At 38.0% G+C, this 27,802-nt stretch overlaps 2 protein-coding genes across 2 annotated transcripts; both read left to right on the top strand.

The window, feature by feature from the left end:
* Positions 1–2,526: 2,526 nt before the first annotated feature.
* LOC121946765 lies at positions 2,527–12,541 on the top strand. Its single transcript, XM_042491503.1, has 17 exons — positions 2,527–3,018; positions 3,740–3,755; positions 3,853–3,960; positions 4,079–4,182; positions 4,314–4,391; positions 4,486–4,588; positions 5,685–5,830; positions 6,786–6,854; positions 6,951–7,017; positions 8,625–8,806; positions 8,896–8,943; positions 9,035–9,080; positions 9,261–9,412; positions 9,499–9,567; positions 9,654–9,705; positions 9,789–9,896; positions 10,725–12,541. The coding sequence occupies exons 1-17, from the start codon at positions 2,941–2,943 to the stop codon at positions 11,693–11,695; spliced, it is 2,397 nt and encodes a 798-aa protein (XP_042347437.1). The 5' UTR covers positions 2,527–2,940; the 3' UTR covers positions 11,696–12,541.
* Positions 12,542–14,636: 2,095 nt separating this feature from the next.
* On the top strand, positions 14,637–27,235 carry wu:fl23c11. Its single transcript, XM_042491504.1, has 16 exons — positions 14,637–14,955; positions 18,459–18,486; positions 18,570–18,704; positions 18,959–19,063; positions 19,166–19,275; positions 21,398–21,509; positions 21,599–21,640; positions 21,760–21,893; positions 21,996–22,058; positions 22,146–22,203; positions 22,282–22,508; positions 23,709–23,756; positions 23,870–23,921; positions 24,156–24,251; positions 24,341–24,379; positions 25,872–27,235. The coding sequence occupies exons 1-16, from the start codon at positions 14,833–14,835 to the stop codon at positions 26,675–26,677; spliced, it is 2,178 nt and encodes a 725-aa protein (XP_042347438.1). The 5' UTR covers positions 14,637–14,832; the 3' UTR covers positions 26,678–27,235.
* The last annotated feature ends 567 nt before the right edge of the window (positions 27,236–27,802 follow it).

The following is a 27,802-nucleotide window of genomic DNA, read 5'->3' as shown; positions in this document are numbered from 1 at the left end:
AGGAGGCAGAGGAATGTGATTTTTTTCTTGTTTTTCACAGATTATCTGTCTCATATAATACCGTGTGGTTATAGTGACAGTTTCCACAAATACGACAAAGTTCTTTTTTATTAAAAGTTATCAACTGTACCTTTGACTCTTGATAAATACGCCGTCCTCTCATAAGTGTTAGTGGATGACTTCTGTGTGAGGGTGCGACAGTAGAGCCTTTCACATTAGTCCTGCAAGTTTCTTGCTTTGCACAATACTTTATGGTATATCTACTTACTGTACACTGGTTCTGCTGGTTGAACAACCTCAACAAAAAGGAACATGTACCATTAATCTGCCCGTCTAGATTTTTTTGTTTTGCAGGAGCTGCCAGATAAACTTGTGTGCTTTGAGAATATCTTAAATGCCCAGATTTTGAGACACTGGTTTGTTTGCACATATATATCCAATTGTGCAAAATGAATTTATCCACAACATACCCCGATTATGTCAGATTTAAAAAAAAAAACAATCAAATTAAACAAATAAAAAATATATTCCTAAATAAAGCTACATTTTTTTAAAAAGCCAAAAAAATCAACTGTCACTGCAATTTCAGGTTTAACCTGTTTTGGTGTTTTACTGCCATGTTAATGACAGTCCCACAAGTTAACTGTTTATATTATCAGTGGCTACAGTAGCTCATGTGAATTTCCTCTCCCCATTTTTTTTTTTTTTTTAATCAGTCTTTCCGCACACAGTAAAGATCCCCCACCCAACTGGAACAACCACTCATCACAATATCTGATGTCTTCAGATTTGCAGCCACAGCGACACCCCTCTGAGTAGAGACGCCTTGTTTCCTGCTCTGAGCAACATTCAGCATGAGTGGAAACAACTGATAAGCATCACTCAGTGGTTTCGACAGAAAGCATGTAAAACGGGAGACTTAATGTCGCTGTGGAAACCTGTTCTTTTTCTTTCTACCAAAGCCCTGTTTAATCTTTCCGTTCAAACCATAGCTACCATCATCTGCTGTATCCTCTCTCTGCACACACACGCCAATGCAGGCCAGCTGTGTGTGATAATTTAGGTAATGCCACAGCAGTCAATTTATCTAAACCACTGCAGTCTTTTATGTGTTCATGTTATGTATACTGACTGAAAGGATGATGACATGTCCTCAGTATTTAGAACGTGCGCATTTGTGTCCATCAATGAAAACATGACAGTGTCTCATAGTTGCATCAGTGCCCTTGTAAAAATAGGTGGTGGCAGTATGTAAACTGTAAAGAAACCGTTGCAATCTGCCATAAAATGCAAAATAGGTGAAGCAACTATGCATGACTGAAGCAGGAAGTACTGTGCAATTTCCACTGTAGATTGATGCATATTAGTGCATAAACATTTACTAGAATGCAGGAAACAAAGTGTTTGTTGCTCAAAATTTTCTTGGCCAAGGACCACTCTGACCTAAAATGCGTCCCTACAAATGCTGAAAATGAATATATAAATACGCTACTACGCTCTTGCTCCCACACACTATGATTTGCACACTCTAAATACAGTCTTCAGTCATTGTCCTTCTTCAGGCTTTCCAGTCCATCTACGCACTAACAGTGAGACTGCCAGAAATCTTCATAGAAGTGACCAGAGGGGGCACTGAAAATTTTGGGGTGGCACACTAAGATCAAAATCCATAAGTGAATTTCAGGAATTCTGCCATGCTGTTGTGGAAGCAGACATAGGCTAGTTGAAAAATATGTCAGTACAGTGATTGTATCAATGTGAACATGTATCAGTTGTATCTATCGCTGCAGTTTGTGGGCAAAATTCAAAATCAAACTTGAATCGAACAATCGAAGGGCCACTGATGCACCATGGGCATATTATGTACTCAAGCAAAAACAGTCCAATGTCCATTCAAAGTTAAAAAAAAACAAAACATTTTGCCCACCCAGGTGCATGCTGGTCCTACCTGCCTACCTATCTTTATAATATGATGCCCCATATTTCCCAATTCACTACAAAAGTCGTATGCTAAAACAAACAATAATAATAATTAAAGTAATTAAATAACTATTAAAAGAAAACACAAATAATGTAAACATCTAAAATAATTTAAACAACAATACTTATGCTTAGAAAATTACTAAACTACTGACAAATAGTTTTAATGGCATCAATATGGCAATGTATTAATTGTATCAGTGGGGCCATGGCCTCATGCATCTTACTGTATATTTTCACTTGTAATTTAAAGCTTTTTCTCTTTTCATCAGTGCCCCCCAAAAAAGGTTAAGGGTTGGGCTACTTTGATTCAGTGTTGAAAAACATGAAAATGTATAAAACTGGCGATATTTGTGGGCACTGTACTGATGACTGAGGGGCAGAGGCGTCTGTAGAATTACTGCCAAACCAAAAAAAAAACCCTATGGGGGATTGTACCTGTGTGTGAGTTAATGATTGTGAAAGAGGGAGACCTTTTGTGCCCCCTCGCAATAATTTCCTGATAGCTGATACAAACAGTGGTGGGTGAGGAGAAAAAAACCCGTATCAGTATGTTAGATCCGCTCGGCTTACGAGCACCGTGGGTTCCTGTGGGAGTATTACTGTCTGTCAGGGGTGTAACTGGGCTCTTTCTCAACGCTGTCGGGGAGTTTGCTGAGAGGCGGAGCTGAGGTGGCAGAGGTTATACATGCAAACGTGTTTTTTTAACAAGCGCCCTCAATGTTTAGTCATTATAGAAAGAACCACAGCAGTTTGAAAAACAAGCTTCTTGAGGTGACAGACGGTGTTCATGTCTGTCGTTTCCTCAGGAGGATTGCGCTCCGACCACGGAGTTTTCGCTTCTGTTAACAGAAACCAGATTCAACGATCAGTGGAGAAACTACGGCTTCGCGAGGCCACCAAATGATGGCTTTTATTTTGCGAACTATTCCTGCTCTAAATGCGTTTTAGACGTTTAAAATGCGTTTCGGCACCGCGCTCGCTTTTGTTGCCGCCGTGGTGTCTCCACTGCTGCTGGACTGCGCCACAACATGTCAGGTGAGTTAATAGACAATCATTAAAAACAATGATGAAACAGGAAATAATTAAGGAAAATTAGAGTTATCGCATCAACAACATCCAATCAGTGGTGGAAGAAGTATTTTAATCGTTTATTTAAATACTGCACAGTGAAAATACTGTTAACATTAATAGTTGTGCATTGAAAATGTTTCGAAAGTAAATTACAATCAGGAACATGTAATCAAGTATTAAAAGTACTAAATGCAAAAAAAATTTAACAATTTTATAAATCAAAAAGGACAAGCCGCATGTCCTTATATTTGAGAAGCTGGAACTATGATTTTTTTTGCATGAAAAATTACTTTGGTTGCCAAATCTTTATTTTAAAAAAAATCAATTCACTAATTGTTTCTGTTGCACTTGTATATTTTCATATGGTTTGTGTGCAAAAATCTAAATTTGTAAAGTAACTAAAGTTATCGAGTACTTGTAGTGTGATAATAATATCAGTGTTTTTGTTTGAAGTGTGAGGTAGAAAGTGACATCAGATTAAAATACTAAAAGTACCTCAAATTTGCATTTAAGTATGGTAAATATACTTCACTGCATCCAAAACACCAACTGAAGTTAATTTGATTTTTATTATTATTAAAGAAATTAAGTGATAAATGCATGTAAATGGGCAAATGCATGTGCAGTTTTGTGAATGCTTGATATTTCCTAAACTTGTGTTGTTCATCTTTTGTCCTCCCTTCAGATGAGGAATCAAAATGGTATGTTTTCTAACTGATCTCATCACATGAAAAGCTCTTGGCATCATATCATGTGGAGGCTACATGTGCCACTAATTCTTTCTTCTTGTCTGCACAGGTTTTGTTAAAAGAGACTGCCCTGTGAAACTGACCCCAGTTCCAATTCAGGACTCTAAGAGCCATTACTCTGAATGTGTCACAGTCCATGTGTGGATAAAGTCTGAAGGTAAGGGGTCAGATCATAGCTGCATAGTCCATTATACCCACATGACTGTCTGGATTTCATCTCTCAAGCTGTCATTGTTGCATGTCTGACAAATGTTTGTCACCCTGCTTTCTTCCAGATGTCTCTAAATGCCCAAAGATTGAAATTCTCTCATCATCAGAAGTATTTAGGCCTACCTTCAAAACAAGAAACAAAAATAGACAAACAGAAAGAAAAAGAACGGTCTGACCTGTTTTCTTTGCACCTGCTGCATAATGTAGACATTTAAATTGTCGCCATGAGCCTTGCAGTTCATAGCAGTTCAAGAGGATGGAGCACGATGGTATAATGTCTCTCTCTGTTCTCTCTCTTAGTGCTACAATGAAACAAAACAATATGAAAAACAAGTCAAGTGTGGCACAAAGCAGTACAGCAATGCCAGTTCTGCTGTGGTAAGATGACTTCTGCTGCTTTTTGACTCAGTTTGAATGAAGATGGTGTAATGAGGAGAAACCTGATTTTGTATATTTGTGTCTTTTTTTACAGTGGGAGCTGGTTCATGATTGTATTGAGGCTAAAGCAAAAACAGTTGTTTCTGTGACCTACAGCACGACATCCTCCAGCTGCCGTGTCACTTACACGGTGCCAGGTAGTGCATGAAGGATTTCTGACATCTGATTCATACATTACCTCTTTGGTTTGACTTTCTCCCTTTGCTACAATTGATCTTCCTTTTGCTTTTTTCATGCTTTCTTCCTAATTCATCATTTTTATATACTCATCAAAACATTAAGTGAGCCCTGTGAATGCGGACATTGTTACCCTGGGAGAAAAAGAAACACTCAGATAAGAGCATAAATGTATCAGAAAGACTTTGACTTGCAGGACGCTCAACAAGTTTGCCCAAATTAGAGCTGCAATGATTAATCAATTAGTTGTCAACTATTAAATTAATTGGCGTCTAATTTTAAAATTTAATAATCAGTTTGAGTCATTTATTTTAACAAAACAAAGTCAAAATTCTCTGATTCCACTTTCTTAAATGTGAATATTTTCTGGCTTCTTTACTCTATGGGTTGTAAACTCAATACAATTTCTACCCATGTGACAAAACATGACACTGGAGATCATCTCTGGCACCTTTTTCTGACATTTTATAAACCAAAGTAATCGATTAATCGAGAAAATAATCGACAAATTAATCGACCAGGAGCCTCCTTATCTGGATAACTCTTGTATCCTCATACTCCACTTTGAGCACTGAGGTTAACGGATAGCGGCATCAGAGCCTTTTGGTGGCTGCCCTAAACTCTAAAACAGCTTCAAATAAAAACTTCTCAAACTACAGAAACCTTTACGTTGCTGCTAAAGACCCTCCTCTTCTAGTTGGCGCACGACTGATTTGAGTGTGACACTTTGAATGACTTCATCCTCTGTTGTGTTGCAGTTTTTTTCTGTTATGTTCATTGTTTTTCTTCGGGACCTTATTGTCGTTTGCTTTTGTATTCAGTTGTATTTTGTGCCTTTTCACAACTTCTTCTGCAGTTGTATTTAAATATAATTACAATTGACAGTGAAAATAGTCATCAGTTGCAGCCCTAACCCAGACCATCTATGTTTTTTATGTTTGACAACTTTAGTTTCACTTCAGTTTTTCCTTCAGTGCATCACCCTTCTGTATGTTTTGACCTGTGTGAGTTGTGTTGATATTATCGTCTATTTTTTGGGTTTTTTTTGTGACTTAGATCCCATACCAAGATTTGATCTGTCTGTGAACCAGTCTACTAAATCCATCTCTGTCACCGTGGAGCCTGGAGACAAAGTCTACACCAGATGGTGTTACAAAAAAACTGCAGGATTCTGCAAGGCAACTTTCCCCAACAGAATTACTGTAAGTATCACAGGTACATTGATCTGCATATGTGCAATTTTGTTTGTACGCACTAAAGAAAGTAAGAAAGATTGTTTTTATTCCTTCACAATAGCCATGGGCGCATGAATTGTTTTTAAGGTTGTTCATCTGTCTGTCCCATTCTTGTGAATACGATATCTCAGGAACGCCTTGAAGGAATTTCTTCAATTTTGGCACAAACGCCCGCTTTGAGTCAAGGATGACTTGTTAAGATTTTGCAGGTCAAAGGTCATGGTCACTGAGTTTAAGGAGAAAAGTTCAAGCAGCGCCGCACATCCAGAAGTGATCAAGACTAGATGCTGGACAAAGCAAAAACAGATATCAAAGAATAGATGAAGTCCGCACATTAGTAAAAGCTCTAATGAAAGTATTCAATTACCTCAAAACGTGTGACATTTTGGGCATTAGCATGCCTGAAGAAGGGCTAACGTCACAGGTGTGGAGGTAATCGAATAAACTTTCATGGGAGCATTAACTAGTGTTCAGACTTTATCTACACTATGAGTTTGCCTCCGTCTTTTTCCTGTGAGAACTTTATTTTAAGAAGACCTTCTCAAATCTGGCACAAACATCCTCTTGGAGATAAGAATGAACTGATTAGAATTTGGTGGTCAAAGGTCACTGTGTTCTCACAAAACATGTATATGCCCCGTGACGTCATAATAATGAACAAAAACACTTTTCTGGATGTTATTCTACATCATTACTCAGGAACAGAAGGGGAGATATTTGTTCGGAAACTGAGTTGGTGACACTAATCTCGGGTGTCCGCCTTAAAACTTTGGTGATTGTTTGAATCTTCCTGGCTGCAAAGTTGAAGATGTGTGCATTGTAGAATGTGCAGCTTTGTTGCAACAACAGTAATTTGAGGCATACAAACATGAGGTCGCAATTCTTTTTTTTCATAACGTATTTATTTGTTTGTTCTTTTCAGATTGATCCATCTCAGTCTCGATCAGCTGTTCTTAACATCCCTTACTTGCTGCCCTGTGTGTGTGTGCAGGTACTTTCAGCTCCATACTATTTTTTCACACAGGCAAAATTACTATTACTATTATTATTCTTTTCATGCCTGTAAACGTCTTGTTTTCATTGACAGGCGTATTACACCCGTGAAGATTCCAAGCGACATGAAAAATGCCTGTTTGAAAACGACACCCTTACAGGTGAGTGTGACGGATGATTCGTGTCAGAGTGAGACTGAAAATAAAAACCTCTTGGAGGGAATTTTTTGTTATTTTGCCACTGTTTTTATATTTCTGACTGCCTCATGATTCAGAAATACAAATCAGGGTAATTCCCTTCATCAGTTGAGTGGTTCCTGACAGACTTTCGCTGGACCAGATTTAGATCCTGTTTGTTGGGTATACTCTTCATGTTTTGTGTCCAATGTGTCCATTTTGTGTTTTCATAGATTTCATATTTGAAAAAAACATTAGGAAGAGAGCAAAGCCAGCTAGATGAGAGGAAATTGTAATTACTTATGGGCACACATGCTCTTATTTTGTGGCAACACGTATGAGAAGTAAAGAAGCTTTTGTAGTAAACACTGTAAATAGAGACACCTTCTGTATACAATGTAATGCAATACAGCAGCCACCTATGAATACTACCATACATTAAACCTTAATTTCTGCTTTGTGGTTTGTGGTTGTGGTTGTACTTGACTGGTTCACAGCAGCATACAATCTGCTTTTAACATTAGTGTTTCCACTTTGGTATCTGACCAAATGTCTGCTCCTCTGTTCCTGAGATAAGATTTTGCATGATGGGTTTTGATGTTACAGTGAAGCTGATCTTTGACCTTTTGGATAAAAAATGTCATCACTTCATCATTTTATCTTAGTAGACATTGGTGTGAAATTGTGTCATAATCAGCATATAAATTCTTGAATTATGGCCAAAACATGTTTTGTGAGGTCATATTGACCTTTACCTTTGACCACTAAGTTCTAATCAGTACATCCTTTAGTCACCCTTTTTGCCAAATTTGAAGAACTATTCTTAAGGTGTTCTTGAGATATTGCGTTTCGTGGGAACAGGACGTACGTACGGACAGCCAGGGAACATAATGCCTCCAGCCACAACTACTGTAGGCACAGAGGCATAAAAATGTCACTTTCTTTTGGACTACTACCTTGGTTATTTAAGTGATGAGGCTGTTGTTTGAGCAGTTTTTGTACTGACATTCCTCCAAAATATTTGGTTCATGCACATTTTTTTATTGAGGAGTTAAAGTAACAGTTCAGCTTAAAATCAAAAATACATGTTATTCCTTGTACTTGTAGTCCTTTATTTATCATTGTTTTTGTGTGAGTTGTCGAGTGTTTGAGATATCGGCCGTGGAGATGTCTGCCGACTCTCAAATATAATGGAACTAGATGGCACTTAGCTTGTGGTGCTCAAGAGACAAAAGAAACATTTAATAAACTCAACAGCAATGTCTCTTTCCAGAAATAATGACCCAGTTACTCAAGATAATCTACAGGGCTGTTGGCGGCAGGTTTATGTAGGAACTATCTTTGTGACTGATTGTGGTAGATTGATTAGCACTTTCAAATCACCTCATTTTTACAAAAAAAAAGTTTGTTTAACCTTGATGCAATTAGTGGCATTTTTAGCAAAATATTTTATCAGCAAATTTAGCAATAAATTAAGCATATTTGAATACTGGAGGGGTTGTATTGCCCCCAGTATATTATGATTACTGCCTTGGTACAGTCAGGCACTTGTCATAGAGTTTTAAACATCCATGTCCACGTTGCCTCTACAGATTTCAGCGATGTTTGGCCCTCCTCTGATGTCGAACTGTTTGAGTCATATTTGATGTTGAGTTTGGAGTGTCCTGCCAGTGACCTGAAGATCTCTGCCTCCCTCTGCTGGAGGCTGAACGAACACCTCTGCATACCTGTGCTCAACACCACGTTGGAGAGGACGGAGTTTGTAACCGAAGCGGTAAGTATGACAGAACTGCTAGTAACGTTGGTAATAGATTACTGACATTATGACAGCTTTCCTAAACACCCACTGTGTCTTCTCAACAGCGGTATTACACATCAGGAGTGGACAAACACCCTCAGATGTGTGTACAGGTGAGAACTGGCCTAGTGTGCATGCATTGAAACGTGACCAGATGTTTACATTTTAGCTGCAGATTCACATATCTGTATTTCATTTTTGCAGTTTTCTCTACAAGGCAGCCATAATATCTCTTGCCGATTCCAGCCTGGTAAGTCGAACAGTAATAAAAAAATAATATAATATATAATAATAACATGATAGATAATATTAATAATAATACAAATAATAATTATTACATTTCATAGAGTGCTTCTCAAGAAACTGAAAGAACTCTTTAAGTATCTATCTTTTTCCCTCCCTTGACTGTCTCTGTCCTTGTCCATCACAGATATGTCTTCATGGGAGGTGTATATCGAACCTGGCAAGCAGAGTGTGTTTTTGCATTTCACCTCTGTTGTTCCTGCAAAGTTCTCAGCTCAGCTCTGTGTCCTTAATAAGAGCGAATGTACACTCATTGGGCAGGTCCATTCAGTGACAATGGTAAGCATGCGTTTGTGTTTGTGTAATAGAAAGAGCCAAAAGAGAGAGAAAACTTTTGTGAATATGTGACTCTCTTCATTTCACAGTCAGGAAATACGACTATCATGAGGATGAATGTGCCTCTTCACTCTCTTGCTGAGAAGCCGTGCGTGAAGGTGAAGTGCATCCCCGAGAAAGGTGTTTTTGGACATAATGTGTTACCCTTTTTCCCTTCTCACTTTTTCAATCTGCTTTTCTGCAGGTGTGGCAGTCAGATCCTGCTCTTCTTGGTGGAAGAATTCTGTGCCCAGACTGTGAGTTTACTCAAGATACACAGTATACATGCATGCACACGACTCCTACAAAGTAAACAAAGAAACCTTTTCTGTTTCTACAGACACGCACAACCGATGTGGCATGTATGCTGTGGCAGCTTTAATATTTGTGGTTATTGTTGCTTTACTGGGAGTTTTCATTCACCGTCTCACCAGGAGTGGAGCTACAGGTTGGTTCAATTGCCTCTGTGCCTTTGAGTCACGTCTCCGTTTTCAGATTGGAAATCATTTTAATGTCATTATTCTATTGCTTCAACTGGTTTGTTTAATTTGTGCCCAATAACATCTATGCTAAATTTTCTGTCTTAAAGGAAAATTTCATCACCCAAATTACCATTTTTATAAGTACAGGAATATGTATGTTTCGCTCATGCCTCTGGTGAACATATAATTAAAAAACTGAGAAATTTCTTGACAAATTAAAGTCATAGGCAACTGCATTTAACAAAACATAAAGTCTATGAAATATCTGTCTACACACTCACACGACTTGTGCGGTATAATCCAATCTAATTTATTTAGTCGTATGCCAGTACTTCCCCAATCCCTTTCTGACAGGGACTAAACAGAAAGTGAAACTTATCAATCTTCTTTTCAAAGCCAGACTCCGTTAAAAAAAACTGTCATTTTATCTTGATGATCTCGGGAGCTGCTGGCACGCTACGGCCTGGATCAGTTAGTTAGTGTTTTTGTGTGACTTTGGTGAAATAACCCTTTAAAATACAAAAAAACCCCACAATAACACAAACTAACTGATCAAGGCAGCAGTTAAAATAACTGTTATTGTCAATAAAGTCTGGCTTTGAAAAGGGCATAGATAGAAGTTTAGCTTTTCGTTAAGTTCCCCTTCGGAAAGGAAGAATTCAGTGTAACACAGGGTGAGTAATTGTTACACAAATGGTTCTTTGCGGTGCTAAGCATTCACTTAAAGAAAGAAATAAAATTCAGTTAACAAATAATAAACCTTTTTTTTCTCTTGTGTTTTCCTGTATCTCCAGGTTGGCTCTGTATCCAGGAGCCAGTGTTGCTGGTGGGCTCATCAGAGCAGTCAGCTCATGTCTCTGCCATGTGTGCATTAGCCTCAATCCTGCAGGGAGAGCTAAATGCTGTAGTGCACATGGCTTTGTGGGCCCAAAGCTCACAAACACAGACTGGGACTGGAGTGGCAGACCTGGGTCCACTTCCCTGGCTGTACGGGCAGTGGGAAACAGTGCGTAAGGCACAAGGAAAAGTGCTGATTGTTTGGAGTCCCGAAGCTAACAGGGTCTATGAAAAGCAGAGGGAGGAGAGGGCAAGCAGTGATAAGACTGAGAGACAAGTGGAAGATTATAACAAAGCAGAGGTGAGACATGAAAAAATGAGAGTAGAGATGGAAGAAGATATGAACCTAAATGGACGAAAAGTGGGTAAATGCAAAAAACAGAAAGCTTCAAGGACAAGAGATAGTTTTAAATTATATGATGATAAAAATTGGCATGCCCATAGAGAGCCCTCCACAGTAATAGCACCAGTGTTTACAGCTGCTCTGGCTTGCCTAGAGGGGGCGCTGCAGGTGGGCAAATGTCAAGGAGTGGCCCTTGTTTACTTTCAGGGCCTTTGCCACACTAGGGACATCCCAAAGGCCTTCAGAGGCATCCCCCGGTACTGCTTACCAAAGGATTTCAGTGGTTTGATACAGGAGCTTGGAGGTATGAGAAGACAGACAAAAACTGGAAAATTCTGGTGCCACTGCTGGCCCAGACTCCTGCCTAAAGTGCTGTCAGTATGGCTTGCACGGCAGCTATCCCAAAGACTGCAAACACTGCTGCCTCAGACACAAGAGGAGAAAATGCAAGGGCCGAGTGTCACATCGTCAGTGAAAAAAACGTCAGATAAGACTCAGAGCAGGCTCAAGTTGCCACTGGCAGCCAACATGGCTGGGCCAGGAACTGTACAAGAGCACGAGCCTCTCCACGAGTTGCCATGGTGAGCAGAGAAACTTTAATCTCAAGTTTCACGTGTCTGATGAGGACAGGCTTTTGTTGTGCTGCAAACATGATACATGAGACACGCGAGCTGGTGTATCATTGTGAGCACCTCAGGGCCAATCACTCCGTATGAACTATTTTATACTGGTACCAGCATGTGACAAATGCGCTCATTTGCATATTAAAGATAGGTAAATACTCCATCCCGTTTTCAGCATTTAGTCTCAAAGAGGTTCTTTATTTTGCTTTCGTGACTGAAGCCATAGTGAGCACCTGTCTTATCTACTTTATGCAAATATGCTGACCACTAGTAAAATCTGTTTGCAAACTAACCTTATTTTATGCATGGTAGCATTCAATATTTGAAAGTGTTGTAACAGGACAGGTGAAAAGGTTTATGACTGCAGATCATCACAGCATGCAAATTTTCATACTGGTTTGCTGAAGCAAAGACGTTACGCCAAAACTGTACCTTGGAATTTCAGTGTAAGAGTGAAACAGGCAGAAAGATGAAGTGGCTTGCACTGATGCATTCTCAACCATTCTGCAGATTATTCGTGTGATCATGTAGTAATACTATTGCCTTTAGTACAGGAGCTCCATTATTATTATGTGCACACATACTACCTCCTAAAAAGTGTAAATTCAGTTTTGTTTGTATTTGCTGCCCTTTAGGTATGATGCACTTCTTTATCCAGCAAACGTGACTGCCCCTTAAGCAAATATTAGTTCAACACGGCATTACAACATTTTGTATGAAAGATAATGAGATTTAGGTATCATTTTTTAAATGACTCGTCTTGATGAAATGAAAGAAGAAAAATTTAATGTTATGCTTTTAATATTAATAAAAAGCTTTTTTCCAACATTCAGAGTCTCTGTGATACAACCTTCATGTGTTTTTCTGCTTGGTGACAGCCAGAGACTTTATGTTTTGGGGTTATCCGTCCCTCCATCTGACCTGTTTTCATGTGCACAATATCCCAAAAAGGCTTGAGGGATTTCTTTTGATTTGGCACAAATGTCAACTTAGACTCAGCAATGAGCTAATTAGATTTTAGTTTTTAAAGGTCACTGTGACCTCATATATCTCAGTCTTGTGAACCTGATGTCACTACACCTTGAGGGAATTTCTTCAAATTTGGCACAAACGTCCACTTGAACTTAAAGATACACTGATTAGAACTTGGTCAAAGGTCTGGGCCACTCTGACCTCATAAAACGAGTTTTTGGTCAAAAGTCAATCATTCACAAGCTAATCATCACAAAATCTCCCACAATGTCTAATAGGATAAAATGATGTAGTGATGACATTTTATGTCCAAGAGGTCAAAGGTAAGCTTCACAGTGCACCAAACGACTGCGATATTAACTAAACTCTAGTACTCTGACGTTAACAGACTTGCTTGACAGACCTGCTTGGCAGGATTACTAAGGAAGTAAATCATTAATTACCATAGATACAATTCTGGAAGATATAAGTTCAGCAACTAAAAATTCATCTTTTCATAACTTTTATTAGGCTGACATAAAATATCATAATGCAAATTCAAGGTGTAAATCACACAAACGAGTTAACCCACTGTCTGCAGGTAGGTTTTGTCACTAAGGATTGGCTTTAGGCCATAAAACAAGGTGCTGAGCTGCAGAGTTTGAGAGTATGTTCCTTTTGGCACATTAAAAAAACAAACAAAAAAAACATCCGTGACATTTTTTGCATTTTTATAACTGCTCACAGCAAAGGACAGTTACCATGGCTGGTTGTGCTCCATAAAGTGCTGCAGATAATAATACAGATTAACTGACCTGCTGCCTGGGATGGAGGTTAATTATTAAATTGTAGCGCTCCAACTGAAAACATTCAAACAGCAGTCTTTGTGTTTATAACTGGGTGCAAAGGTGGTTTGGATTTAATTGGGGCAAGCCTGTTAACCAAAGGACACATTTAATTAAATTCCTGCAACAGATAAAAATATGACAACCACATGCAGTTTAGCAATTCATTGAAAATCCACCTACATGCTTACTACATGAGTGTCAGTCAGCTGCTTTCAAAGAAACAAAAGACAGTAGCTGGTACACCGGTGGCAGGTGCATTGTAATGGGTGTAAAGTGGGACTGATCACCCAGGGCTTCAATTGGAGGGGGATTGTGAAAAGCCTGGGCTGAAAAGTTTTATTTTGTTTGCAATTTTTTTGTTCCAAGTAATTAGTGCTTTGAGTAAATGAAAATTGGCTGGATAAACCAGCTGAACTTCATAAAAATAAATTTTAAAAAATGGTGGGGGCTCTCTTAGGCCCCTTTTCCTCTGAAAGTTGCAATACCCCCATATTGACTGAATAAAAGCAATAGCATCTGCTGCCTGACATCAAAGGACTGCACTTAATATTTTTGCACAGACCATAAAGACCATGACAATAAAGGAATCTTGAATCTTGTTTAACTCCCTGACAAGTCCTATCACCCCCACCCAGTTCTCCTTTTATTCCCTTTTTCCTCCTCCTATTTTCTTTTTGATCTTTGTTTGTTAATGTTTTTTTTTCTTCTTTTCTTTCAGTTGAGACTTTTTTTCCTCCCTTTTACAATTTCTTGAGTTGTGATGTCAGTTATTGTGAAGAAAAAAATACTGTGATAAGTATGAATTTGAAAATGTTGTCCTGCCTTCATGAATAATTATAGTTGAAAAAAAATAGTTGACCATATCTTAGTTTATCATCAAAATCACATAGTCTGAATGTAGGCTGCCAGTCACACCTGCTTTTGTTTGCTGCTTTAACATGAGTCATAATTACTGTAGGACCTGAATTCTGTGGAATGATAAAAACCACGCAGAAACCTGTTTCGCTTGTGGCAAGTTTTCTTTATCTTACCTGCGCAGGTGACTCTGGGACACGCCCATCTCTTGAGCTGTCAGTCACCAGGAAGGACTAAAGCGTGGGACAAAATTCCAAAAGTGTCACACCGGGTTGGTGCTGGAGGGGAAGCGATGGTCTCTGGTTTCGCACCGAGGAAATTTTCCTGTTATGCGGTGCTGCTGGGAGGATAACGGAGTCCACATTTGGTGTATCGGATGAAGAGAGTCTGGAGCTGAGGAGCAGGACACGCGCGCAGGAAAGAGACTCCCGGTGCTCTTGAAGACATGGCTCTCACTTTCCATCGCGTGCACCATGTTTCTCTCCCGCTGCTGCTGCTCTGGCTGCTTGTGTCCGCGAGCGCGCTGGAGATGATGGACCAACACGCACCTGATGTCATCTGTAGCGAGGTAACCAGTCACACTAACTGCGTTTACATGCACGCGAGAACTCTGTTTTTGGTCATTTTTAAGATATGCTGGCAATACATACCACTGTGTATATGATCATAACAATATCCAGGTTTCTAATCATCTGTGTGCAGTTGTGTCTTGATTTCTTAACATCTCACCCACTTTTTTTGCTCCAACGAAGGTCACAGCTGGCAGTTTTTGGTTCTAGAAAAGCTCTGCGAATTGTACAATGCAACCAATGCAATGTTTTAGCAGCGTTTTTAGAGGTTTTCTTTTAGTTCCTAGACCGTTATTCTTAAAGCTAGGGTAGCACTTTCCATAAACATAAAAAGTATTAAAAATGTTTTTTTTTAATCATGTTTACACTACATTACATTACAAAAAAATGGTCTGTAATCTCAGGCCTCAATAGCATGCTCTGAATGTTGCTTTTAAAATGTTTTCATCTCCTTTTATCTTATGTAACATTGTGGGAATGTTTTAAAAAGGAACTTTCCATGATCTGTCAACTCTCAACATCACCAAAACATCCACAGGATGTTAAAATGATAAAATGTTAAATGATGTCTTAGTCAGCATTTGATCTTATAGGGACATGATTTGAAATGGCAATAATTTGCAAAACGTTCTTTGAACATTAGATTAAAATGTTTTTATTATTGCAACTTGATAATGTCAGCCAATGTTGTATAACCGTTCTGTGCCAGATGGTATTGTTAAGAAACCAAGATAAAGGTTTTGAATGCCACACTGGTTTATCCTGGTTTCTGTCAGAGCAGAGTTGTGCTCCGGGTTTCTGAAACCAAGATATGATGATAACAATGCAGATTTTATGTTGCGTCCTTATGTATTTGGTTGTTTTGTTTATAACGCCTTGTAGTAATATTTAAGCCACATGGGGAACATCACCTAAATTTAGAATTCCAGTATGTAATTTACATTCCTAAAGAAAGTTCAATTTATATTTATGAACAGGAGAAACTTTCTCTCAAAGCCAGAAACGAAAGACGCAAGCATTAAACTTGCGATGTCATCAAGTATAAAGAATTTAAAAAAGCTTAATATTATGGACCCACAAAATGATTTTGTTTTTAATACTCACATGATCTTTATCCTGTTGTAGTGTTCTCAGTACTGAGACAGACAATGTATCATATACTCAGAGCATCCATTGGAGTGCTCTCAGTGTCATCTATACTATCTTTCCTAATTAACTGTCTTTGGAGCAGCTCCAGACTTTATTTTTTAAATTTATCACAAATTTGAGTTTTAGCACTCTTTGGATTTGAATTGGATTTGAAAGAGGAGTTTCTTTTTTGTTGTTGTTTTTTTTAGTCTTTTTTAGACTCGTAGATCATAAGTAAAACCACCTCTCTCACATCACAAATTGTGTCCTTTGAGAAAGCAGCCAAATAATAATGACTCAACTCTTCAGTTGTTCAGAAATTACTTTATCTAGTTACTTTATATGTATTTTTTTTAATGTTAATTGTGTTGCCACTTTATTTTCTATTGTTTTCTTTTGGAAAAAAAAAATCCTGCCAGTCCATACATGCAGAATAACACACTAAAGTGTTCAGGTTTTTAGGTGATTTAAGTGAGAGGAGGCAGTGAGAGAGAGATCAGAGTTTAATGTCCATTACTTATTGACAGTTTTGTGTCTGAGTGTGACATCTTACTCCACTGCTCCATTTCCAAGGAGGGTTGTTGTAGCTTGAGTTTTCTCTGAATTTTGTTTCAGAGAGGTAGGAAAACAAAGAATATCAATATGTGTAGTATAAAATACACATACAGGCACATATATAGAGAAGTGTAAAGTAAAAACTGGGACTCTGTAAAACATAGAATGCAGTAATTTGCAATTCCCTTTTGAACTATTTCAATTTAAGACAATACAAAGAAGAGATATTTAATGTTCAAACAGATAAAATTGATTGATTTTTGTCACTCATTCTGAATGTGATGCCTGCTAAACACTCCAAAAACGTTTACTGCATGTTTACCACTGTATTACATCAGTTTTTCTTTTAACAACAGTCAGACAAAGTATTTGGGTATTCTTGCTTGATGCACAATTTCAGTTGCTTGACAGTCTGGGATCTCTGTTGCTGTATTTTGATCCTCATAGTGCGCCATACATTTTGGGATGGGAGACAGGTCTGGACTGCAGGTAGGCCACTCTAGTACCTGCAATCGGTTACTACGAAGCCACGCTGTTGTAACACGGGCAGTATGTGGCTCTTTATCTTGCTGGAAAAAGCAGGGACGTCCCTGAAAATGTCGTTGTCTGTTACTCTAAAACCTGTATATAACTTTCAGCATTCATGGTGCCTTACAGTTGTGAGATTAGGTCATGATGCCATGGGCAATAACACACCATCCCTGATTTCTAAAAACAGTTTGAAATATGGGCTCGCCAGGCGACGGAACACTTTGTATCAGTCATCTCAGATGTGATCGGGCCCAGAGAAGTTGAAAAGCGTTCACATACTTATTTTAAATTTGATGCCTGCGACATGTTCCAAAAAAGTTGGGAGGAAAAAACTAATGCCGGCACACTCCATGCCACCCAAGTTTATTTAAGACAACATTATATTAAGACAAAATTTCGATCCTGCAAATCGTCAAATCACCTGACGAAGATCCAAGAAGGGTCGAAATGTCGTCTTAGATAAACTGGTGTGGCATGGAGTAAGTGTGCAGGTGTTACCTTTTTCCACCAAACTTTTTTGGAACGTGTCGCAGGCATCAAATTCAAAATGAGTTTATATTTACAAAAGACAATGAAGTTTATCAGTTTGAACTTTAAATATCATGTCTTTGTACTGTATTAAACTGAATATAGGTCAAATAGGATTTATGAATCATCCGTTCTGTTTTTATTTATATTTTACACAGCACCCCAACTTTTTTGGAATTGGGGTTGTACTAACGTTGTGTGTATACTAGTTTTGTCACAATAGTGAATTTCAAAATATTGATATTCTACACCTTTATCGATGCCTTTTGAAGAAATGTTCATAGAGGGCAAACAAATTAAACATTTTTATTAAAAGATGAATATAATAGGCCATAACATAAGAATGACGGGTTGTTTTATTTGTTAGTAGCAGAGAACAGCAGAATGACTGCAGTAAATGTTTACAACAGGAGAGTAAGAAAGCGCAGCTGGTTAAGGTGTCTCAGCACTGTGGGAAATGAGTATTGGATTAGTTTTAAATATTCGGAATCAATATGCATTGATAAATCAATAACTTTGTAATGGCAGTTACTGGGAATGGGACATCATACTTGTTGTTGTGATAATGTGTAGCGATGTGTTTCAAAACTAATATCTGTCCCGTACAGTCAGTCTACATAAAGATGTCACTTTAGTCACTGTTCCTATGCCATAGAAAATACATTTTTTCTTAAATTTGTTACCTGTCTATAGCTTTCATTGCTATAAAATGTATAAAACTTTGAAGGAGCCATTTAAATTGAAACTTTTCTTCTTCCAGGGTTTGACTGACTGCCACATGAGCAAAGGTAGTGACATAATCAGCACAAGTGTATCTCATACCACAGTGATAATCTCACAGTTTATCTAAAGTACAAACTTCTTCCTGCAGCCTCTCCGTTCGCTGCTGCCCTGCCCCCTCCAGATGATACCGTGAATGTCAGAGATGTGCAGCTCAAAGTGATTCTATGCTGTGCGGCCAAAAACGACTGTGCACCTTGCCTACAAATCATCATCGCGGTCAAAGGTAACATGGTCATAACTCTCTCTCTAACTCACTCTCTTTAACATTGTCAGCTTTTTGTCTCATTTGATCTTGTGGTGTTTTACTTATCACAATGGCTACTTTTGTTTTTGCTGCTGTTATTGCCAAGTCACCCCACTGCTTCCTGCATTGTTATCATACAGTAGTAGTTTGACACGTCTGTCAGTCTGCTCTTTCTGGTGTCAAAACTTTGTTTTCTCCACTGTGGTTTTTATTGCCTGTGACTGTTGTTGCAGAAGTGGATTATGCAATGGAGGTTTCTGAGGGGTCCGTTGACCACGGTGATGAAGAGGAGACTGAATCAAAGGGGAGTGGTCACTCTGTGCTACCTGAGCAAAGAGGTACAGAGCTGTAAACTCAACTCACAACACACACAAAGTTTCATCCTTTTTTAAAATTCTGATTAGACTGTTTACTCTTTCACTCTCCTCTCTGTGTTACAGCTTTGGTGATAGTGTGTCTCAGCTTCGCAGCAACGGCTGAATATTGCAGAGCACTCCACTTTAAACCAAACTACTCTGGTTTGGCTTCTTCTCAACAGCCCACACACAAGGTAGCTAATATTGGCAAGGTATAGGTACACACCTATACAGACTTCTTGTAGTCTTCTTGCACAACGTCATCCTATCCTATCCTCTTTTGTCATGAACACTAAACTGCCTTATAGCACAATAGCTGTGGTACATAACTTAGCCTCCATTCTGAAATAATATAAGAAGCGCTGAAAATGTGAACATGACTTTAGTTTAGTCTACTACTATACACCATTTAAAATATACAGAAACTGTTTTAAAAAGTTGAATATCAAAACCCATACATGTCATATACCAACATTAACATCTCCAGTGGTGGAAAGAAAACACAGTTTACAAGAGCTGTACTTTTTGAGGTATTTATCACCTATCTACTACCTATTTCAAGTAGTGTAGTGTCAGTTGATGATGTTAGTGTACTACTAGGTGGATGAATAGGTTACCAAGGAGGAAGTGGGCATTTTCTATTTATTCCACAGGCTTTTTGGCCGATAGGTAGGCATACTCTGTTAATGTAAGTTAACTATAGCCTAACTATGCCACTGCTTATATCCATTTTATGTTTCTTTAAACTTCTACCTCATTAAAGTTCAAAGGATAATATTGCACTTTACTACGTTTATGTGACAGATGTAGATACTTTTTACTTCACAGATTAAAAGCATGATGTGTTTCTAAAATACAGCACCTTGTTTAGATATTAACAGCCTATTGCCCCTTACTAAAAAAACAATGCCTCATTGGGGCAATTAGACCCTTTTCAGATGTCTGTGAGTTGTTAGCAGTTGTACCAAAGAAACATTAATCTCTAAACCTCTCAGAAGGCTTAACATAAATCACTGTTTGAGACCCACAGAAATAAAATTGTCTAGACTGATATCACACAGAATGGTTACCTTGTTACACTCTGTTTCCAACTTCAGTCTGACATTTTATCCATTCTAACTGGTTTCCTATCTTATCACCACATAATCACGTATCCACCTGAGTCTAATGTAAGTCCACACTGATGCACACCCATGCCAACATACCTGTTCTGCTGGGGTTTTAAGGGTGGAGTGGAGCAAAGTAAAAACATTGTTATTGTTAGCTGTCCTTGTTTCAGATGCACATCTTGACAAAACCTGACATCAGCTTAAAAAACAGTACTCCCCTCACAGTGCTCATTGGTCATTTTATATATATATATTTTTTTTTCCCCCAAATCTGTTTATTGAATTTTTCAAACAGGACAGGTAAGGACATTGAAAAAAGAAAGCAATAATTGGTCAATCCAAAGAAGATTTGACAAAAGTGTCTGTAGCAAGTGAAAGAAAAGACAATATGAAACCAAGACAGGACTAAGACAAGACAAATACTACAAATCAAATCAATACCCAGACAAAAACAAAAACTTAAACTTAAAAATACTACCACTACTACTAATACTAATAGTAATTAGAAATAAAGCAACAACGACTGTCAGTTGTCTGAAAAGAGAACTACACTTCTGTTAATTGTGACTACATATTTTAAATAATTTCGCTAAATTGTTATTTTTTAAGCATTTTTTCCCATGTCATTTCTTTATTGAATTTTTTTTTCCCCTTTTCCTTTTTTTTTTTTTTTTTTTTGGTTGTTGTTATTTGTTTGGGTTTTTTTAACTAATCTCCAGGTGATTTGCCCAGGTTTTATTGGGTTAAAAGAAGTGTAGTTCTAAGGAAATTTTCCCCTAGTTTTGAAAAAAAAAATTCTTAATCTACTTATTTCTTGTCAAGTTGGTCATTTCCTTTTTCCATATTTTTCAAAGAAATCAAACCAATTTGCTCAGGTTTTAAAAATTGAGATACTTGTGAAGGTCTGACTGATGCACAAGAAAAGTGATGTCAATCAGGGTTTCAAAGGGTTAAGAAAAAGTACCAATACAACAATGTAAAAGTTCTCTGTTTTAAGTAAAAGTTCTGCATTTAAAATCCTACTTACATGTAGGATCTGGATACTTCTTCCACCACTGCTAGTCTCTCACTGTCCATCACTCCTAATTGTTGAATAGCTCTAAGACCTATTTCCAAAATATCTTTGGCTTTTAGTGTACATGTTGCTGCTGAGTCATTTTAATACTTAAAGTTTATAATATGTTTATGTATTTCTTTCAAATGCAAGCTGCTGTTGTCAGAGGAAGTGTCCTTTGGGAGTGAAGTTGTCGTCCAAGTCTATGGACATTCAAAGGGAAAGCACTACATTCAAAATATCACAATCCCACCTATAGAGAAAGGTATGGTCAAGCACTGAAATGAAACAAAGATACACTGAAATGCAGACTAATAATGTCACTGAAAATCCACTTCTTTGTCTTTCTGTCAGTTTGCTCCGTGAACCTAGATGGAATTGTGAAGGAATGTGATGGTAAGAGATATTAGTAGTTTATCAAGACTGTTTACATTCTGAGGAGCACACAAAAGGAAGTGCCAACAATTGTTGAGCAAGACAGCTCAGTTATAAAAAAGTCATGATTGATGTGTCAGCGCCCAGATTGCGAGCTGTGACTGATCATCAGAGAAATGTGGTCCTTCTACAACTGGAAACCGCTGATGACAGACGACAGGAGGTCATGTACCGGCTGGTCTGGAATGATGTGCCTGGAGAGGTTCTTGCATGGGTCAGCCAATGCTTAACTTTTTATATCAATCTGCTCTGTTTGTCAGAGATCAATAATGTCCATTTACATCGTTCTCTTTCACTTTCTTTTTAACCTTTGCAGCCTGAAAAGAAGAGAGAATTGGTCATTTCGGCAAACTATGTAGCACCATGCCTATGCTTCCAGGTAGCTGACATGTTAATAATAACTACAAGAGAAAGACAGCTGCAAACATTTTTTGGAAATACATATTTTGAAACACTTTCTTTTCAGGTATGGTGGAAGGGGAAGGAGCTTCAAAGAGAATTCTGCCCTTTCAAACACCAACAAGGTAAAAAGAGTTCACTGAGACTGCTAAGATAAATTCTCACAGTAATGATTTCAAGGTATATCAATGTTTATTTTACAGACGCACTGAAAAGAATGCAGCACAATGTTTCCGTGTCTGTGGTGGAGTCTCAGATGAGGGAGGGGAGTCCAGCGCTGAGCTGGAATGTGACTGCCCCCTGCAGACTGGAGGCGGAGGTGTGGCTGTGCAAGAAAGACCTGGCAGGAGGCCAGTGTGACGAGGTGACGGGCTCCAGACAGAGACTGCACAACCACACTGGCTGGAGTGCAACACGCAGTGGACACTGGGTAAGAATAACAAGAAAAACTTTGCTTTCATTGCAGTTAATTTCATTGCGCAGTGCTTCTACTTTACCATTAGTATTTCTTTTAACCCTTGACTACCCAACAGAATATAAATCAGTTAAAGGTAGTTTCATCTTGACCACATACTTTTTAAATGCAGCTAACATATCCATCTATCAGTAACAATAATCCAATAATGTATAATAACAGAACAACTACATATGATATAATATAATATTTATTTGGCTAAACACCATGATACATTTACTTCTAATACTATAAGTATATTTTGCCAACAATGTCTGTGTACTTTTACTTAAAGGGACAGTTCACCTCAAAGTCCAAAAATACATATTTTTCCTGTTAGCTGTAGTGCTATTATAAATCTAGGTTGTTTTGGTGTAAGTTGCAGAGTGTTGGAGATATCAGCCTTAGAGATGTCTGCCTTCTCTCCAAAATAATGGAACTAGATGGCACTCGGCTTGTAGTGCTTAAAGCACAAAAAAGAAAAAAACAAGCATTTGCAAATGTCAACAGCAATGTCTCTTTCCAGAAATCGTGATCAAGATAATCCACAGACCTTATTGTTAGCTGTTGTATCTACCGCCAGCTAATCAAGTACCAGTGTGTTAACTAATGTAATCACTCAGCTGAGGAGGACGCCATTAATGTGGTTGGCATGATTATCTGGAGTAACTGGGTCATGATTTCTGGAAAGAGAAATTGATGTTGGGTTTTTTAAATGTGATTTTTTTGGCACTTTGAGCACCACAAACTGAGTGCCATCTAATTCCATTATGTTGGAGAGAAGGCAGACATCTCTGTGGATGATATCTCCAACACTTTGCAACTCACATCAAAACAATTTATATTGATCAATAGTACTATATTTAACAGGAAAAAAATATGTAATTTTGATTGCAGGGTGAATTGTCCCCTTAAGTTTAATTTAATTGCATGATTTACCTGTAGTTTCATTATTTTACATTGTGGCAAATTGCTTCAGTAAAGGATCTAAATACCTCATCCACCACTGCACATTTTGATTGCAACCATAAACAGTCATTCTGCTGAACCATAGTTGTTTTGAATATTAACTAAAAGTTGCATATGCATTGCATTATTGCTTTATGTTTTAAAATGAATCTTCACTTTTATCTTGGTCATTATTCATTCATGTATATTTAATAATTTACTTTTCAGAAAACAGGAGAGTTCAATGTGTCGTCACATCCTCTGCTTTGTGTTCAGGTGATCTCTGTCTTGATATATTAACTATAATCCTACAGATACAATTGTAAACATGTTCCATTGATTCACCGTTTTTTTTGCAAACCTCAACTCTTTTTTAACTTATTTTCTAGATAAAGATACATGGGATGATGTCAAACTTAGAGCCCCACTGTCCATTTACAAGTAAGACAATTAAATGTTGTCCAAACCCAGATTAAGTGTGTTTAATGTTTAACTATTATCAGCTAAAACAAGCTGCAGTTTGTTTTTCATTAGAATTTGGCAGTAAGTAGTTAAACATTTACTTTACACTTGATAGTGATTTGTTATATCAACAAGGTCAGTGAAACTTATATAAAGTGCTTTTTATAGACTAATTAATAAATAATTACTAAAATAAATTAATTAATTTTTAAGCATCACGATGGAGGTGGAGCCTGCCGCTCCTCATCGGACTACTACTGGTGTGTTTGGCCATACTAGGAGCTTATCTCATACAAGGGGTCCTAAAAGGTCAGTTTTTAACAACCTGTTTGTTGGTAACTAAATATGAATAGAATTTTAGCAAAATATGTCAAACTGTGCTTCTTGTTTTCTTCTAGGCTACATGTGGAGATGGTTGAAAGAAGATGATGTAAAAGGTATGAGAAAGCGTGACATCGGTTTCATGCAGCCACTGTTTTACACATATCCTTTATACTGTCCTATTTTCATACTTTATTCAAACATTTGTAGAGATTATGAATATTCATGTTCTCATTTATTGCATGTACTACCCTTTTTTCTAAATCATCATTTATATTCTGTATAATTTCTAGTAGTCACTGTAGCTTCCTTTGTGCCTCATTCCTCTCTGCTGAAATATTTTTAAAAAACATTTTCAAGCTCCTGGTCAGCACCAGTTTTGTAGTACTCAAATTGATCTTGGTTCGAGACCAGTCCACTTTTTGAAGTTATTGGCTTTATGTCAGACTCTACCACATTTTTGGTCAGTCTTGTCTCGTTGTCACATAAAGAGGATTTGGGATTTTATTTCAAGATCAGTCAAGACCACACCCATGGGGTTGTTCTTCAGTGATTGTTTGCTCACAGAAAATAAAGGAAAATAATTCCTTTACGTAAAATTGACCTCTGCAATGCCTTTTGATAATTTTATCCAGACATGTCTCTTGATACACTTGCACATGCACACGGATATATAGTATGGCAATAAGAGAGGTGAAGAGAAATCTTCATTTGTTTTGTGAGGGTGTTTTTATGGGAATGTGGATCTTTTAGATCAATTTGAAGAGTCCCTATAGTTTGCATTATCAACATTCAATTGTATGTCATGCAGTGAGTGTTGGTCTTGACTCGGTCTCAACCCTCTGAAAAGTATTGGGCTTGTCTCAGCCTTAATACACTCTGGTATTGGACTTGTTCTTGGTTTAGGTGGTCTTGACTACAACACTGGACAGAACGATCTGTTTCCCTCTTTTTCCTCTTATGTGCTAAGATGAGCTAACCGTCTCCTCGTTGTAGCTTCATATTCAGCAGGCAGATGTCAGCATGGCATCAATCTTCTCAACTAACTCTCGGCTAAAGAGCAAACAAGCTTTTTTTTTGATATGGCAAATTATTCCTTTAACCCTTTAACACCTGGATCGACATCAGTGTTTTTGTGCTGCATTTAGATGTCTTTCACTCGCATTTAAACCTCTTAAACCTGAGAAACTGGTTTGATTTATTTTTAATGTTTTTAATGTATTAGCAGGTAATTTTCCTGTAATTATGAATTTCCAGCTATTTTTTGGGCCACTTCTTGTTAAAATGCTAAATTGCTCAGGTATCAAGGAGTTAAACTTACTAAAGGTTTCATTTCAAGTATTTTTTATGAAACCCAAGAGAAAGTTATATATCTCATATTATTATTGCAATGCTCATTTCAATTTACATAGAAACATTTCAAATAATAAATTCACAAATTAACGAAATAGCAGTTAAAACAACATAAAACATGCAACAGACAAGCATAAAATAAGTTTTCAAGTTTTAAATAAGTAAAATAGAAATTGGCAAGTTTTATACTCCCTTATCCCCTTCTGTTCCCTTATTCCTTACCCAAACAAAGATTTTAATCTTCCTTTATTTCAGGTGCTGTGGGTGGTGGTCATGTGGTGCTGCTGTACCTACGTGATGATGAACAGGCTCTGCCAGAGCTGATGAGTCACCTGGGCTCATCTCTCCAAGCCCTGGGCTTCACAGTGTCTCTGGACCTGTGGAGCCAGGCTGAGCTCAGCGTGCTGGGCCCCGTGCCCTGGCTCCACTCAAGACTGAACCGACTGCAAAGGCAGGGGGGCAAAGTGGTGCTGGTCCTAACCCAGGCTGCCTGGATAAGGGCTGAAGAATGGGGAGCACGGAGCTGGGAGAGACCTACTCCCAATGAGAGGAACAAGGAGGAGGAAGAGACAGGAAAAAGCTACATTGCTTCTTCTCCCTGCGTAGATGTTTTTACGGCTTCATTGAGCTGTATTCTAGCAGACTATTTACAGGGCCGTGCTGGTGAGCGGTTCATGTTGGCACAGTTTGAATCACTTCCACCTGAGCCTCCGGGTGGTTTCCGGCCGCTGCCAGAACTTTTCCGCGGCCTTCATGTCTACAGCCTCCCCTCTCAGAGCCTGGGTTTTCTGACTGAACTGGCAGGGGCTCGGCAAATGGCTACTGCATCAGCCAGACGGAAAAGAGCAGGGGGGCTCAGGATAGCATCTCGAGCCCTGGCACGAGGGCTGTCGGGGTTCACAGCAGGGACAACTGTGTTACGCCTTGCAGGAGTGTCCCAGAGTTGTGTTGGGGTAGGAGCAGAGGACTCTGGGGAAACTGTGCCTTTACAGCCCTGTCTTATTACACCCCCCTCCAGCCCTGACTCAGGCCCCAAGGTCAATGAAATGGACTGGGTCTGACAGCAGAGGAGGATGACACAGGACTAAATTTTAGTTATGGGATGAGAAGGCAGTAATGACTTGAAGTGACACTGAAAGATGTTCAGATAAATCCATTTGCAGCTTTTGCATTTGCAGGGGTCTAGTGGTTTTTGAAAAAAGCACAACACATTTAAACCTCACTCTACTTAAAGTAGCTTTTAGAAAAAAAAAACATTACAGTTGATACACAGTGCATGGTCTGCGATGTATTTCAAAAACAGCATGCCTTAGTAGGCTACCAAAATTATACTTAAATACAAAAGAATCTCAGTGTGGCAAATAGCACCATTGTATTTGTCCTGACACTATATTACAACAAGTCACTGTGTGTGTTTGACATATTTACTCGTATTTGACTTTGTGCATGCTCTTTGTATATAAAATCACTAGAATTGAAGGAAAAAAAGGTATTTTCTTTCTCTGACCATATAGACTACATATATAAATTCAATTGCTTTGTCCAGATGAGTCCATTTTATATTGTGTTTTGTCTTACTATTTAAAGTGGGATGGAATAAAGAATCTGTCTGAATCATACAGTCATTGCTCCTCTGACAAAAGTGTTATTTTTTATGATATGACACGAGGTGTGTGTTTGCAGAGCAGCATCTTTGCATTTGTTTAAAATGCAGAAATTAATTCCTGTTAAATTGTGGCACTCTGCAGAAGAGCCAAGTAAAACTAACAAAACAAAACAAATGCTGAACATTTCAACAACAAAAAAATTGCGCACATGTCTTTAAAATGTACCTTAACCTTTGAAACCTGGAATGATAGTTTTCTTGTGCTGCATCCAGGTGCCTTTCACATGCTTTTAACCATTGAAACCTGAGCAAATAGGTTTTTCTTTTGACAACATGGAAAATATGTTTAAAAGACAGAGAGATAAATTATAAGATGATTAAAAAAAGAGGGGAAAATGACAAGAAAATCTAAATGTATGATGATGATAATAATAATGATGTTGATGATGATGATAATAATTAACTATATTATCTAGATTTTTTAATGTATTACTTTTTCTGTTTGTCACATTTTTTTTTCTGTTCTCAAACAATTTCAGGTTATTTTCTTGTAATTCGTAACTTCAATTTTCTCACCATT

This window comes from Plectropomus leopardus, chromosome 8, assembly GCF_008729295.1.
Source record: "Plectropomus leopardus isolate mb chromosome 8, YSFRI_Pleo_2.0, whole genome shotgun sequence".
In the NCBI taxonomy this organism is placed as follows: domain Eukaryota; kingdom Metazoa; phylum Chordata; class Actinopteri; order Perciformes; family Serranidae; genus Plectropomus; species Plectropomus leopardus.
The sequence above is the reverse complement of the archived record's forward strand: the minus strand, read 5'-3'. Positions and strand labels throughout refer to the sequence as shown.

Excerpts from the sequence above, each read along its gene's own strand:
- wu:fl23c11 (XM_042491504.1), top strand. The coding sequence starts at position 14,833 with ATGGCTCTCACTTTCCATCGCGTGCACCATGTTTCTCTCCCGCTGCTG. Across the intron at positions 22,509-23,708 it reads CAACACGCAGTGGACACTGG|AAAACAGGAGAGTTCAATGT; the intron begins GTAAGAATAACA and ends TTTACTTTTCAG. Across the intron at positions 24,380-25,871 it reads GAAAGAAGATGATGTAAAAG|GTGCTGTGGGTGGTGGTCAT; the intron begins GTATGAGAAAGC and ends CCTTTATTTCAG.
- LOC121946765 (XM_042491503.1), top strand. The coding sequence starts at position 2,941 with ATGCGTTTCGGCACCGCGCTCGCTTTTGTTGCCGCCGTGGTGTCTCCA. Across the intron at positions 4,589-5,684 it reads TGTCACTTACACGGTGCCAG|ATCCCATACCAAGATTTGAT; the intron begins GTAGTGCATGAA and ends TTTGTGACTTAG. Across the intron at positions 7,018-8,624 it reads TGAAAACGACACCCTTACAG|ATTTCAGCGATGTTTGGCCC; the intron begins GTGAGTGTGACG and ends TTGCCTCTACAG.